Genomic DNA, 15125 nt, shown 5'->3' with positions numbered 1-15125 from the left:
TGCATGGTGCTGAGACACCCGGTGGGAACTGCAGTGCACCTTAAATAAACACTGCCTTGCTTTGAATGTATTTGCCATGGCTTTCTCTGTACTGTAAAAGTGTTGTCTTTGCAGCTATCCTTGATGTAAGAGACATGCAGCAAGAAGAACCAATCTGGATGGAAAGCAATGTGGGAGAGAAAAGAATGAGGGAACGAGCAGAGAGAGAGAGAGAGAGGGGAGCTGAGAGGGTGGGAGCCATGATATCTGCCCTGTCTGCAGACCCCATGTCCACGCATAAATCCACATGTTAAAATGTACAGGATAACAGGCCTGGCTTCTCCTGTTGAGGGGGTTAGAGAGGGGAACCATGAGATTCTCATCATTTCACTCACTAAGTGACTGAGTGAACAGCTGCAGAACACAAAGCGACAGGGGGAATGGTGGTGGGGGGGAGGGGGCTTCACTCCTTGAAAGAAAAAAAGAGAGAGAAAAAAAACTACTACTAGGGGTGGGAGCAGAGAGAAGAAGGAGGCTGAGAAAGAAGGGTTGTGCAAGACAAACACTTCCCACTGTGGAACTGAAATGTTATTGTAAGGTCACTTGTAAGGTTCCAACAGGGCGGCCCCCTTACCCCCACCTATATACAGGCTCTTTTCCAATGGCTAAAGACCCTTCTCTCTGGCCAAGGGTGTAACACAGCAGCCCCTGGCCTTGGCAGCGTCAGACATCACATCAGCAACAACTTGGAAGACCATGGAGTATCTAAAGATTTTTTTTTAGAAATAGACGGGAACCAAATGTTTGAAAACACAGTCAGTTCAGAAAGAATAGGTTGTTCTTTCCTATGCTTGGTCAATTGTGCAAACCGAACAGAGAGGTCAATTATCATTTGAATGGTGACAGGCTGACAGCTCCGTGGCACTTTGTAAGGAGTTCCATGGGTTTTGTGAAGGTTAACGGGGGCAAAAGGAATTCTATTTAACTGAACCTGACTCCATTCTGCCAACAGGAAGAGTGTGTGTGGTCTGTGAAACCACATCCACAGCCAACTGGCCAAACAAACTAACGAGCATTGTATACAGCGAGACCTTCATATTATTCACTCAGTTTTTCCAAAAAATGCTATCGCATCAGAGCATTAACATACAGCTGAAAATACCACGAGACAGACCACGTCCCCGTCCCCCCCCTTGAAATCCCATATGAATGCTAATTGAAGTGTCCATTAAAAGTCAGTCAATGAGGGAGGGTTACTCACAGGGATTATATGACCCTGCTAAAGTAAACACCCGCTGACCTTCATTATGGCTGCTTATCACAGCTCCCCTCCTCTGTGCAACCCTTTCCTTTCTTTCCCCTCCGAGGAGTGAGGTTTGACACATTCCTCTCTCAAAACGTTTCCTCTAACTTTCACAGATTTGGCGAGGTCACTAGGGTGCTGCAGGGAGGTGAGAGATGGGGACCAGTGTGTACCGTTGGCAGTCTGCGGTGGCAACGCCACCACAGACTGCCACAACAATGTACGGTCTCCATCAGGATAACAGAAACTGGGAATATTATTTCCACCTGGCTATAATGGAGATTTAGTTGGGAGAGAATAGCTGCTGGTATACCTCGGAGGTTTTCAAATTGCCTTCTGCTCCTTGGCTTTTCATAGAGCAATTTCACCATGCTTAATAGCGCGCGCGCACGCACGCACGCACGCACACACGCACACACGCACACACGCACACACGCACACACACACACACACACACACACACACACACACACACACGCACACACGCACACACGCACACACACACACACACACACACAATGCGTGCCACAAGCTCATTCCCTCTTAACTTCTTCTCACGCACTTCTAAATGGCATGCCGTCAGTCCCTCGTCCACAGTGTACTCTAATAGACGGCAAATAAGCCCCGTCTACGGGGATGAGGAGTGTTTAAAATTAATTACTGCTGCCATGTCCAACCTGGGGGACCACAGCACATAATAATCCGTCCATTGTTCTCTGCAAATGGACCCAGACTCAGTAAATAGGGGGGGTTATGGAGAGCATGGAAAGGCTGGGTGGGGGTAAAGGTCAGATTATGCCTTGCTTTAACGACAGCACATTAACTTAATTCACTTCCCTCGACTTTACACTGGTAATAAACGAGAGGAAATGCAAAGAGAGGCACGGATAAGAGAGGTTGGTACATGTGTAAGGGGGGGACGGCAGGCAGAACTTGTAGTTTGTCTGGTCATAAATTGGTTTGGGACACTAGCTAGCTACACAAAGCTGCACTCTGAGGTGCTGTATCAAGCAGCCACACAGTAAAGAGTGGAGTTTGTATATCTACAGTAAAATGAATGCACCGCAAGTCGTATATTTGTGTTGTCATTAGTAAAAACCAAATTCAAACATGAAACTGGTTTTCTTATACAACTAAATTCAGCTAAAATATTTAACCACAATAAGCCTTATTTCATACATTGACGTACAAAGATATCACGTGGTGACTTTTCTTTTTCTTAAGGTAAACATGAAGGAATGTTTTGCTAATGGAAATAAAGAAAATAAAGCTTTTTTACTAAATAGGGACGCCAGGTATTGGCAGTAAGTATGAAAGTATTTCAACCCTGGGATGAGTGTTGATTAGAGAGTGTAAAAATAGACACAATATTAATGTGTACCTGTCTTTTTTCTAAGCCTATGCCTCTGTCTTTCTCTCCTCATCTGTCCACTCTCCCCCATCTTCTCTAGATGGACCCATGTGCCAAAACACTACCGTGTTTTACCTTCTTACTGTTCAGACCCTATTTAAAAAATAAGAGGACTTTGGGGTATTTGGTTACTGAGAAACTAGCCTCATTACGTTTAAAGGAAATGGAAAATTGTGTGGGAGCCAAATGGCCTTGTGATTTTAAAGGCCCTTGGCATACAATTTATCTCATAGTACCTTCTTGTTATGGAGCCATGATGTAACTCTGCTATAAAATGTATATTTTCCAAAAGGTTTGCAGAGCAGTTTTGTATGCTCTAAATTTCTCCAGATGGCTCTAAAAGGTGTAGATGAGTACACATGTGCCTAGTGTTAAAACCGTAAAATTGAACTGACTCGTGTTAGTGACAACACAGCGGCTGCGTACGTTAGTCACAGACTAAGCTTTCCTTCCCCCAAATTATTCAGTACTGCTGCAACTGGTAAATGTATGTCTGTTTTGAAGAAAAAAATCTCAATTTGGTTTCAATGACAAAGGATTCAAGAGATTGTATTCATCACATGCTCATACATGTGTAGTGTACAAGTATTGTGATAAAAAAATAATAATACAATGACGTGAGTGAATGTGGTCAATTGTATGTCGTCGTACACACATAGCCCTGGTCAAGAGACACCTTGGGTCTTTCTCGTCTGGCCTGAGTGCAGCTCTGCAAAGCACACAGCAGGTCCATATATCCTGCCCGCTGCATTCCACAGCTAGTGTACCACAGCGCTCCCCGGGTCTGTCACCACATTAGAAGGTCTGCTGGGACACATCACTACGCACCCCCCCAGCTGCTGGTAGCTTGTGGGGTAACAGATGGGGGAGGAAGGGGGCTGGCTTGGAGGAGGCATGGGGTTTCAGCGAGGGTTCTACGTAACAATAGTTATGTCCTGAACAGTGCCGTCGCAACGTATACGCACAATACGCACTGCGCGTAGGGCAACACACCGAGGGGGGGGGGCAACAAAATGTGCCAAAAAGTGCCAAGCCGACCCTCAGTCCCTCATAATGACATTTTTCTCCACAGCTCCGCTGCGTAATAACGAGCGGCCGTGTGTGCTCCTCGCAAACGGCGAAAGTAGCCGATCTGCATGAGGAAACACAGTGCTCTTGTCGGGAGGGGTGCAGCACAAATATCCCACGAGTAGGGCAACCAATGGTCAGCGACGTCCCTGGTCCTGAAACTCAAGTTCTGTGAAAGGTGTGTGAACATGCGCATGTGTGTGTGTGTGTGTGTGTGTGTGCGTGTGCGTGCGTGGGTAGACTTGGATCTGGGTGGACTCAGATCTGATCTGACGAGCAACAGCAGCAGGCTTGAAAACATTAATTCACTCTAACTTATCGTCAACAGAAGAACTTTTGTTGAACTTATTTGATAAATGCTGTAAAATAACACTTACAATGCGTTTTCTACTGTTTCACACATAAGCCAGAAGGGCCACATCATCTTGTATAATTTAATTTGCATTTGTCTAAGATGTCATCATACACTGTTAAATTTTATGGGGACAGTTTTACTGCTGTCTCAACCTCTGCTTCTCCAGGAAAGCACATGTCTCTCATCAGAAACACTGACTGGATTTCAAAAGAATATCAATGCAGAGCTGATACAATTGCATCATAAACACAGACCCCGCTGTATCATCACTTCCTGCCAAAATATTGGCAATATAATACAGACCGACTAATCTAGACATCACTCAAAACCATCTCACACGGGCTGTCGGCCAACTATGTATCTGTCTGTGTTTCAGCTGTTTATCTCAAATCGCTTCCAGAGAGGAAATATGAAAAACATACTGTATACTGCTTCTTTTTTTTGTGCTGCAACCAAGTCAGTGAAGATCCCCACAGATAAATCATCCAGCCGATGAGGCGTGCTCCTTTTTCTCAACACAGATGGACTCCCTGCTTGGTTTTCTCCTCTCCCTGACATCTGTTAATCAGTAAACATACATAATTGCCTGTCTAATCTTATTTAGCCTTCACGTCTTGTTTACTTTTGGTTTATCCGCACTGTGAAGGCTCGGTGACCGTGCTGTGAATGAGCCATTGTGTGCGTCTGCAAGCCCATAGATCTAATCTCCCCCTTTCTAAACCACCGCCGGTCCCCTACCTGCCCCGTTACCAAATGCCCTGATAACAGCATGCAGGTATTGTGCCCATTGGGATGCCTCTTGACTTTGCTGCCATGCTGAGCAAAAATATATAGAAAGAAGTGAGACTGCAGAGCATGTTTTGTTTCCACTGGGAAATTCTCTCTGAATTACAAATTTCTCCCATTAAGCATGCAATTTGTTTTTGAACATATTGCCATGGCTTTTTGCTTATGTCACCGGATTGCCTGAAACATGTTCAAAAGTTAAGAATGGTGGATGACTTGACTTCACACAAAACATCCTGATGATGATAACGAATGATCTGACAGGTCAACTAGCACCACGTGAGTTATCACTGTAATACCAAGTATTTGCTGGCAACAGACATTGCACTGTGACTGGCCAGTGGTCACAACGAGGTCTACACACGCACGCACGCAGGCGCGCGTACACACACACACACACACACACACACACACACACACACACACACACACACACACACACACACACACAGTCTTTTCGTGAGAGACCGTCCCTTAGCCAATCCCAGGAGAGCTGAACTGTAATTCTGTGACTGGTGTTCCTTCACCCTGGGAAGATGGATGTGTTTGTTTGACTTAGCACTAATGAATACACGCACGCACGCACGCACACACACACACACACACACACACACACACACACACACACACACACACACACACACACACACACACACACACACACACACACACACACACACACACACACACACACACACACACACACACACACACACACACACACACACACACACACTGGGAGTATGCATTGGCTTGCCCTCTCTCAGTCTTTCCCCATTGTTGATTTTGGGCTCTATTTATTTATTTCAAGTTGCCTTCTCTTGCTTCTCAGTGTGAAGAAGTTGGATCCAGCTGAGACTTTCTTCAGGTACACAACAAATCACAGCCCTTCAACTACATTTATACTAAAAGTATTATAGGGTTTGGTATAGAGCGTCGCAGTCCCGACAAGCGGCCCGGAAGAGAATTTCCCATTCATTTTCCCCATAGACGTTTCAGAAAGTATTTATTTAAAGACATTTGAGCCTCAGACAAAGCCAACTCGGATGGTGACAACTCATGACAATAAACAATTTATTTTGGGCCGAACAAATAATTAGAGAGAAGAAAAAAAGGGGAGGGTACAAAACACCTTTCTTTCTAATTATTTGATGCGATACGTATCCCAATACTATGCACATCACTAAAAAATGCCACAAGATTAAGCAAAACACTTTTCCCCCCACAAATATTGCCTTTGAGAATGGCAGCGGCTAGCTTTAGTTTCCACTTTTCATGTCCTCTCCGATCACTTCATTCTCCCTCTTGTAGAGGGCTATACTGTACCAAGATGTAGGGTAGGGCTCAGTAACACAAATGCACCACTCAAACCCTTTGTTAATTTGAGTGCCCCAGGTTTCTATACCACGCTCCCTCCTTTTTCCCTCTACACCAAATATCTTGGTCTACTAACTCCCTCACTGTATATGTTTCTTTTCCCTTTTTACCTCCTTTATGATGAATTCCTGTTCTGTCCTTTGTCTATATAGAAGTGTCTATTTGTACGTCTCTAAATGTTTTTGATGAATTGAACATTGTGGACCCTATTGGAAACAAGTGTAATGCTTAATTGGGTCGTCCACTCACAGTTAACAGCCTTTGTATTGAGTTTGTGCTTGAAATGTACTGTAATTCTGCAAACTGTTAATACATTTCTCAATCAATCAATCAAGCTTGTAGATCAGCTATTTTTTAATTTTGCCAAATGTTAGCTCCAGAATAGTGATGCTAGGGTTGTTAATAAAAACAAACAAACAAAACTATCAAACGCAATCAAATACTAATAGTACAGTAGTACAGATACGACAGGGCATAACCAATATGCATAGCAATCACAGCAAAAAATAAAATAAAGAAATAAAATCTCACAAAAATGTATCTCACCTCTTGCACAGTTAGTGAGTAAAACAGCTTCAAAGATGAGCAGCACAATCTTCAGGACTCCCATCCTGATCAAAGGCAACTTCATGTTCTCCAAATCTGAAACACACATGGTCCAATCAACACCCTGTAAATGTAGCTACATAGCAGCAGCATTTTAAAAGTATTATGTGCTCTCATATGATTACATTGTTCATACTAACTTGCATTACATTAATTTACATTAGCCAAGTCATACAATAGCATAAGAAAACTTAAGTGGAAAATGTAGGCTATTACTGAAAGTGGTAGCCTATTTATTCCGTTTGTATCACAGGACAATACTCTATTTTAGTGTACATTAGCTGAATCACTGAAAAACTAAACAGTTAATCTCGTTTATTCAACAAAATGCCAATAGGCTTTACTTGCTGTAAACGACAGTACTCCTAGCCTGTTCTGTGTAGTCACGCAAAGAACTGCAATAGATTTAAATTGCAAGGGGTTTAAAAACAACAACAACATTGTAATACCATACCTGAATATTTAATAATGCAGCTATCACCATATCAACCTCTGCACAGAAATGTGTTTGTGTGAAATCCGCAGAGTGTCCATGAATCAACTGACAGTGGCCGAGACTTCTTCGACCGCGGTGAGGCTGGAATAATAGTAGACGCGCACTGTCTCTCGGTCAAAGAAATAACGGAATTCGGGAGAAATGTCAAACTATCTCCATCTGAAAATATAAAGGAAAACACGCACACATAAAGAGTGCCCGCTAAATCCGTTCCTTAATTGGAATAGAAGTCAGGATCTCAGCAGCAGTCCACTGTGAGTCAACTTCATCCAGTGACTTTTACAGTAACGCACTGCAGAGCGACTTGTCCATCCCAACCCTCAACTTTTGACCAATCAGCTGCCAGACTGGACACATATATCATCATCACGTTAACTCCTTCTCTCTCGCTAAATCCCTCTATGCCCCTGGTTCTCAAAGTGGGGTCCGGGGACCCACAGGGAGTCTGCCTCACCTAAACCGGGAGGGAAACCGGGGGGGAAGGGGGGAAAACAGATCAGGTTTATTAATTACTATTATTAATTTCTTTAAAATCTTCTGTCATCCCTGGCACAAAATATTTTCAAATATAATTTAACCGGAGCGATAGCCCCCCCCCCCCCCCCATAATTAATTTCAGTGGAAGTTGCTCAGTGGCGTGGAGAGAACCCATCGGCAAGTAAAGGAGAAACAGCGCCCGTTAGTCAACGGTCTCGAGAGACTACCTCAGTCACTGGTAAACTATGCGCCCGTGTTTGAATAAATCAGTTTGATTACTATTATTAGCCTACTAGTATGATTTGTTACTCAGCAGACAATAAACCGCATGCAGTTTGTAAGTGCTGCCACCCAGTGGGAAGTGGTACAATCATCCAAATCAGCCACAAGTCAACAGCTGCGTGGGTGGGTCGTGGGTGAGACATGACATATCCATTCCTACCTCTGTCTTGTCTGTAGGTATTTAGATTTCCTCTTCTTGCTCTATTTATGTATTCTAATCTCAGGAGAGTAATTTGCCTGATGGCTTCAGTGCAGCAGAGACATCCACGCTGATCCCTCGCCGACGCCAAATGTCCACCAACAGGGATAATAATGAGCTAATGTATTTCATTGTGTCATTTATTTTCAGCTATTTTTCATCGGTATTTCACATGATGCGGCGACCAGGTCCAGCCAAACGTTACGTTACGTAGGCTTGGAGTCATGTGCATGTGGCCTGCCCTGGAGGATGGTTTGTTGTTGAAGTCCAGTGACTGCTAACCTCACGTCACCCGACTTTAATTTAAAGTGACTGCAGTCGGATACCGGGCGCCCTCTCCTGGCCGGCATGGGCTAACGATTTGAATACAAAGTCAGAGTGGGCAGAGCCTTAGATATGAGAGTGGGCAACTAAGGTCAAAAGACAATTAAGGGCCAGTCTTCACGAGATGACAGCCGTGGAGCTCGTAAAAAAAAGATAAGAAAAAAAAGCCGTGGAGGATGTGATCATAAATGGTTAATGTTGTGCCAAGGTACCCAGTCAGTATGTGTTCCTCCTTCAGCATAATGCATATATGGGTCTATATTATAGGCCTGTCAAATTCTGTACGCTGTCAGGAAGTGGTCCCCTATTGTGTACTGTAAAATGTGTGTGTGTGCTATATGTACGACACTAAACTTTGCAATGAACCTACAGTATAAAGTCAGACAAACAGGTGCAGATACAGCAAATGTTCAATAATGAACTATTAAACTTGTACAATAACTTCAGTGCTCCAGTCTCTTAACCTCTTGAACCCTGAACACACACACACACACACACACACAAGTGATGCTGTGTTGCCGCCGTGCTCAGTTTGAAAGGGCCATTATATTATTACTATCTGCCGTCAGCTGAATCTCTACTATCCTATTTATAAATAAAGTAAAATGTTAAAACTAATAACATACATAATATGAAAAAGATGAGATGTTCTAGCATCACAGCCACAATCAACATTTTTGAAACAGGAAAAAGTTATTTAATATACATAGCATTTAAAACTAGATAACATCATTTCTGTTTTTCAAATATGTTACAGCTCTTGTTATTGAAATGTAATTGCTTTTTTGCTTTACAAAATAAGACCAAGCTCTATAATAGGATATCTTGCCCTTTAATTTCTGCATGATTCCTCTTTTCTTTTTTCCTTCTTTTTTTTGGTACAAAAAAGTAGTTATAGCTTTTATACATGATTTATTTAAATTTAGTTTATTTTAATAAAAGAAAAGATATTTTTTTAACTGTTTATATTATTTTGATGAAAATAAAACTGTTGTAATAGTAGTGGCATGAACTAGACAGTATAATGCCTGAGATTTAGCTTTACATCAGAGTATAATGGACATACTGTAAACCATAACATACATGGCTGGAGTAGAGGTGGAAGATATTTTATAAAATGTTCCTTACCTTGGAAGCAGAGTCAACAATGTAAGATAGTTAGGTGCAAATTAATTGACAGTACAAGTACTGACACTCTGTTCCAGGCTGACAGTACCACTATGACATCTGCACAGGTTTTTGCCTAAGAAACAATAGCTGGCCTTTAGTAATTGTAACTACTATATAAATAGCACGTTTGCCTCTACTAAAATGTGTGGGACTGTTGTAATTAGTAGTTGCTGTATTGCACAATCAGGACAGGGAAATAGGAGAAAAACAGAATTGGCCTGTACCTGAGAAGGCCTCGTTCAAAGCATAGTGCAGGGGTTCTCAACCCGTGGGTCGCGACCCCTCGGGGGGTCGCCAAATTATTTTAGGGGGTCCCCAAATTATTTTCCAAAAAAAAAAAAGATTTATTTTTTAAAAAAAATTCCCCACGATTTTTCAAAAATAGCAGACCTACAAGCTCGTAGCGCGCCCGAGTGGCGCGCTATGAGCTTGTAGATCTGCTATTTTTAAATAGCTAAATTATAACAATGCTTAAAACACCAAAAGGGGTTCCCGCCCAAAATGGTTTAAGGTTATTGTAGCAGTCCATTTATATTGGGGGTCGGGAGGGGGCGGGGCAGGGGTCCCGAGACATTGCCAAAGCATTTCCGGGGGTCCCCGGACAAAAACGTTGAGAACCCCTGGCATAGTGCTGCAGTGCACACATGTGATGCTGATGTCTGTGCAGTGTGGAAAACAAACTCTCCACTAGGTGGCCTCCAAGACCTGCTGACAGTGAGAAGTAATGGAATCACTTTCACCCAGGTGTGTGCAGTGGAGTCACTAGAGAGAGAACTATAAAACATGCCATGGTGCAACAATGGGCACAGCCCATATAATCATTAAAAGGCTATTTTGACAATCTTCTTAGAATCAAGACATCAAATTATACAGTATTACACATTCATTGCCATTAAAAGAGTAAACAAATCATTGCAATATGAAAGCTATATGGGATGTTTTTCCTTTTTTTTGTAATCATTTTTGCTTTGCTGAGACTGATGCAAATTACTTTCCACTTCCCATACATATGGCAACCACAAATATGCAATGACAGAGTGTAGTTATTATAGACAAAATTATCCTTATTTACATGGCTATCGTGACTTACATTCTTTTGAGTAATCAGAGTCCCATGGGAACTCTGGCACAAATGTGGGAAGCCCGCTATCACATAAGAAAACATGTCACAAGGCCTTTTGTATACGCAGAAAGTAAAACAAAACAAATGATCCATCGATGGCCTGCTCTCCCTACTTTGCAGCAGTCATCTGTCGCAGTTTGCAGCACAATGTGTCAGTTCAACATCTTTCATTGCCTGCTACTTCCTTTTATGTACTTCTTCTGTAGGCAGGCAGGCATTTGTGAAACATTTGTGTGTGTGTGTGTGTGCGCGTGCGTGCGTGTGCTTATAGGTTCCCTTTTAAGCAGCAGCATCTCTGAATCAAAAGAAAAGGGCCCAGTTGTAATCTGTGTGCCTGCACATCATGATTTCTTTTGTCTTCCATCCATTACAGCCTTTGTTTTCCGAAGCCTGGCTCAGCAGGGGAAATAAGGACGACCATTAAGGCGTACCCGAGCAGTAGAAGTAGTATTAGTAGGGTTGGGGAGGGCGGGAAAGGTGCTTTGTACACCGCCTTGGATCGATCCGATCCTATGCCTATGAGCTCGCAGAGGCGTATTGTGTGCTTTTCGGTATTCATATCTGGGGGTCAGATGCCAGACTTGTCACTGTAGAACGGCGTGACGTGAAACATGTAGCAATGTGTGCACACCCTGACCGGCTTCACTTGGCCATAGCGGGGGAGGGGAGCCGAATGGGAGGAGCAGCGGGAGCAGAAGATCTGAAATGACACAGTGACAAGCACAGAGTTGATACCATGATACCATGTCATAATGTGTCATCTGTTTCACAATCTATAATACACCAATGTGGCCTTTTATCAACCTTCTACTGTCAATAGAGGAGCAATACAATGTATATTTGTCTTACAGTTGGAGGCCATCGATATTGTCCTTTTCTTTTTGCTGAGGTTTGCGTGATCTGCGCAAAACCCCTTTTGGTGTTTTAAACATTATGTTATAATTTAGCTATTGAAAAATAGCAGATCTACAAGCTCATAGCGCGCCACCGAGTGGCGCGCTACGAGCTTGTAGGTCTGCTATTTTTGAAAAATCGTGAAAATATTTATTTCAGAAAACTGGAGGATTTATGGGTCAAATGATAAGGGACAATATCGGTGGCACCCAACTGTAGGTTGAAATCAGTCATGAGGGTGGTGGAGGAGAGCATGCCGTGTACCTTTCCACAGCTCCTACAGTGGTGCTTCCTGCGGAGGACTGTGAAAGGGGCCTTGCAGGTGATACAGGAGCTACAGGCTTCGTCTGGGACCCAGTCTGGAGGATCTGGGGTCAACAAAGACAACAACAACAGTGAACGTTCCAACCCATATGAACTTCCATCTGTTTGGATACCCCCCACCCACCCAAGCCTGGTTTGTTGGTCAACTGTTAGCTAGCTAGCTATAATGTTCAGTTATTATGGTGATAGGAAACACATCCAAACACTGGAACTGTTGTGGGCTTCAATCTCCAGAGTCCAGAGTCCTACCATGATATGCTAAAGTGGTTGATGATAGCTAATGTGCAAAGCTTATGCCAACTACAGGATAATATTAACCAACCAAAATGTCCAAGGGTTGTTGGCATGTCTCCTATCAACATGAGAGCATTCAAATAAAACTGTCTAGTTAATAGTAGCCAGGTGTCACTGTCTGTCTGGTGGTAAATTGAAGGGAAAGAGTACAGTTCTGACATTTCAACCTATCCCCTGTTTTCTATGTGTGCAGGTGAGTGCAAACAGTAGATTTGCTGACCTTCGAACTGACCCTCCCGGGCCTTGGCTGCCAGCTCAGAGGAGGAAATGGTCTCCTGACACAGAGCACAGTCCTCCAGCACGGCACTGCGCAGGCTAGGAGCTGCTGGATGCCAGTGAAGAAGATAACGTTATATGAGGCCAATGTTAGTCCTCCCCGTAGCCAACAGTCAAACCATTCATAAGAGATGTACTGTATAAGTCACAACAAGGTGACAAATCTGTCCCCCACCTTTCTTCTGCTTGTCATTGTCCCCCTCCTCACACTTGGTTGCCATGACTTCAAACAGCGTCTTGAGGATGCTGCGCAGGTCACTAGCATAGTTGGTCTGCAGCTGGTCGGCCACACCTGTTTGTGACGGGTAGACACAGTGGACATGAGATTCAGAGACAGAAAGAGAGACAACGTGAGCAGGGAAAGGGCGGGCAACTTTTCCTTCTTGTTCTTTACCTGATATACAAACGAAGAGGCGATGGATGAGGTCACTGCTGCTGTGGAAGCGTGAGCGGATCTTGTTCCTAGCGGCCATCTTAGCAGCCTGCAGGGCCAATTGGATTTCTTGATGGTCTAGGTCTTCTGACATTTCTGAGCTGGTGGTTAGACTGCTAACAGGGCTGGAGGGAGGGATGGAGGCCAGGGCCAGAATTAATGAATGTCATGGTGCCATTTGTAAAAGCAAATGATATTTCAAACCACGTAACAGATTTCAATCTCCACGTAAAATATGCCTTAAGAATCACCAAGCAGACACGGAATATGGAATGAAATGAAATGCAGACTCTTGAGACAACATTGCTGCAAAAATATTTCCAATACTCTTCAGAACACAGTTCATTCAGTAGGAATGCCCAGGGCCTAGGCCTATATCACTCCCTAACTTTCAGTTCAGTTATGTAGTAAATTGAGTGGAAAATTTAAGGGAGGAATTGAGACATGAAATTGTCTGCTGTCCTGTACTGTATGTCACACAATCCTCCAGGCCTTTTCCACAGTGTATGACCAGTGGGATGTGCTAACCCGCTAGCATACAGGCCTTTTCCACAGTGTATGACCAGTGGGATGTGCTAACCCGCTAGCATACAGGCCTTTTCCACAGTGTATGACCAGTGGGATGTGCTAACCCGCTAGCATACAGGCCTTTTCCACAGTGTATGACCAGTGGGATGTGCTAACCCGCTAGCATAAAAAAAGCATTCAGCAACAACACAAGTCATAACATTAACAGGACTAATCCAAACACTTCTATTGCCACACGATGCAGCATTGGATGATCATGAAGGATACTTTTGTCAAACAAAGGTTAGAGCACATACTTTCTGCACGTGGCAAACTGTCAAGTTGCTATCCTTCAATACACCTGCTGGCGCACTAGTACACCAATATTAATGTAACTATCCATGTATGTATGCATGGAATCTGTGTGTGTGTGTGTGTGTGTGTGTGTGTTTCAGTCTGACATCAGACGTCATACTTGAATGTGGCTGCTGACTGACAGAGTTCCATGTTAGGACAGGGATGACTCATGGTGACCTCACCATGAGACAGGAGTAAACATACGGTAGTTATGTATGTAATAGCTCTGTAACTTGCAGTGTGTGTCGCTGAGAATCCGAGGGAGTGATTTACATCCACAAATCTCTATCTTTCTGGCTGTGTCCCTTTTATGCCCATATATGAAGATCTCTATGACTGTCTGTCCCTTTTATGCCCGGTATCACTCGGCTTTGCCTCTGTGTTTAATCATCCTGTCAGGCGTTAACAGCTACCGGCATGGCATATATTATCCCTCGCATAATTGCCCTCTATAACTAAAATAAAAAATGCCTTTTCTTCTTTTAAGGGGGACAATGCAAGTAGCTGATGATGCCATTTGTCCATGTGTGGTCCAGCCCTATGGAATGTATGGAATGCATGCATTTGCTAATAAAAAACAACTTAATACTTCCTAAGGTTAATTAGAGCATCAAAACAATATTTTAAATACGTTTTTAATGCATTCCATACATTCCATAGGGCTATTGCAGGTGTTTTTAATTTAATTTTAGTTATAGTTATAGAGGGCATTTATAATGTATTAAGCCAGGCATATAATGCCTATGTAAAGCAATAACATTCATATTCAACATTTCCATGAGTGAGTGGTTACCTGGGAGTGTAAGCACTGCTTGAAAGACTACATGTGGTGACAGACACACTCTCACAGTCACTACTTGACACAGAGCTGAGTGGCGAGTTCCCAAAACTAGAATAAACAAAAAATAAATACAAACTTTAAATAATAATTCAAGCAAAGCAAATATGCAATGGTGAAATAAAAACATGGATTATGGTATGCAAAGTGTTCAAATGAAAAACAAATGCATAAATTATGAAATAAGGTGGGACAAAAACGGAAAACTGATATTTGTATGCAAGACTGTTAGGTAAAAGAGTGCTT

At 43.1% G+C, this 15125-nt stretch overlaps 2 protein-coding genes across 5 annotated transcripts in view; both read right to left on the bottom strand.

Moving 5' to 3' along the window:
• Positions 1-7632, bottom strand: part of LOC306941983 (fibroblast growth factor receptor-like 1) — a 34088-nt gene extending 26456 nt beyond the window's left edge. The window contains exons 1-2 of the mRNA XM_079527634.1: positions 7340-7632; positions 6826-6921 (exon numbers count right to left, since the gene is read on the bottom strand). Coding sequence (XP_079383760.1) covers positions 6826-6910 — 85 coding nt within the window. The 5' untranslated portion in view covers positions 6911-6921; positions 7340-7632. The remainder of the gene's footprint in view (positions 1-6825; positions 6922-7339) is intronic.
• A 1637-nt stretch (positions 7633-9269) lies between these two features.
• The window catches only part of zfyve28 (zinc finger, FYVE domain containing 28), a 33378-nt gene continuing 27522 nt past the window's right edge, over positions 9270-15125 (bottom strand). Inside the window, exons 9-15 of one of the 4 annotated variants that reach the window (XR_013792338.1) lie at positions 14835-14930; positions 13139-13302; positions 12920-13036; positions 12689-12793; positions 12115-12218; positions 10300-11656; positions 9270-10230 (exon numbers count right to left, since the gene is read on the bottom strand). Coding sequence is in view for 3 of the 4 variants with exons in the window: in XM_079528961.1 (XP_079385087.1) it covers positions 11525-11656; positions 12115-12218; positions 12689-12793; positions 12920-13036; positions 13139-13302; positions 14835-14930 (718 nt within the window). In the remaining variant the exon portion in view is untranslated. Of the gene's footprint in view, positions 11657-12114; positions 12219-12688; positions 12794-12919; positions 13037-13138; positions 13303-14834; positions 14931-15125 lie in introns of all 4 variants that reach the window. The other 3 variants (XM_079528961.1, XM_079528962.1, XM_079528963.1) reach the window with 3 other exon arrangements.

This window comes from Electrona antarctica, assembly GCF_951216825.1.
Source record: "Electrona antarctica genome assembly, chromosome: 18".
NCBI classification, from domain to species: Eukaryota; Metazoa; Chordata; class Actinopteri; order Myctophiformes; family Myctophidae; genus Electrona; species Electrona antarctica.
Note: the sequence above shows the minus strand (reverse complement) of the source record. Positions and strands in the feature narration are given on the sequence as shown.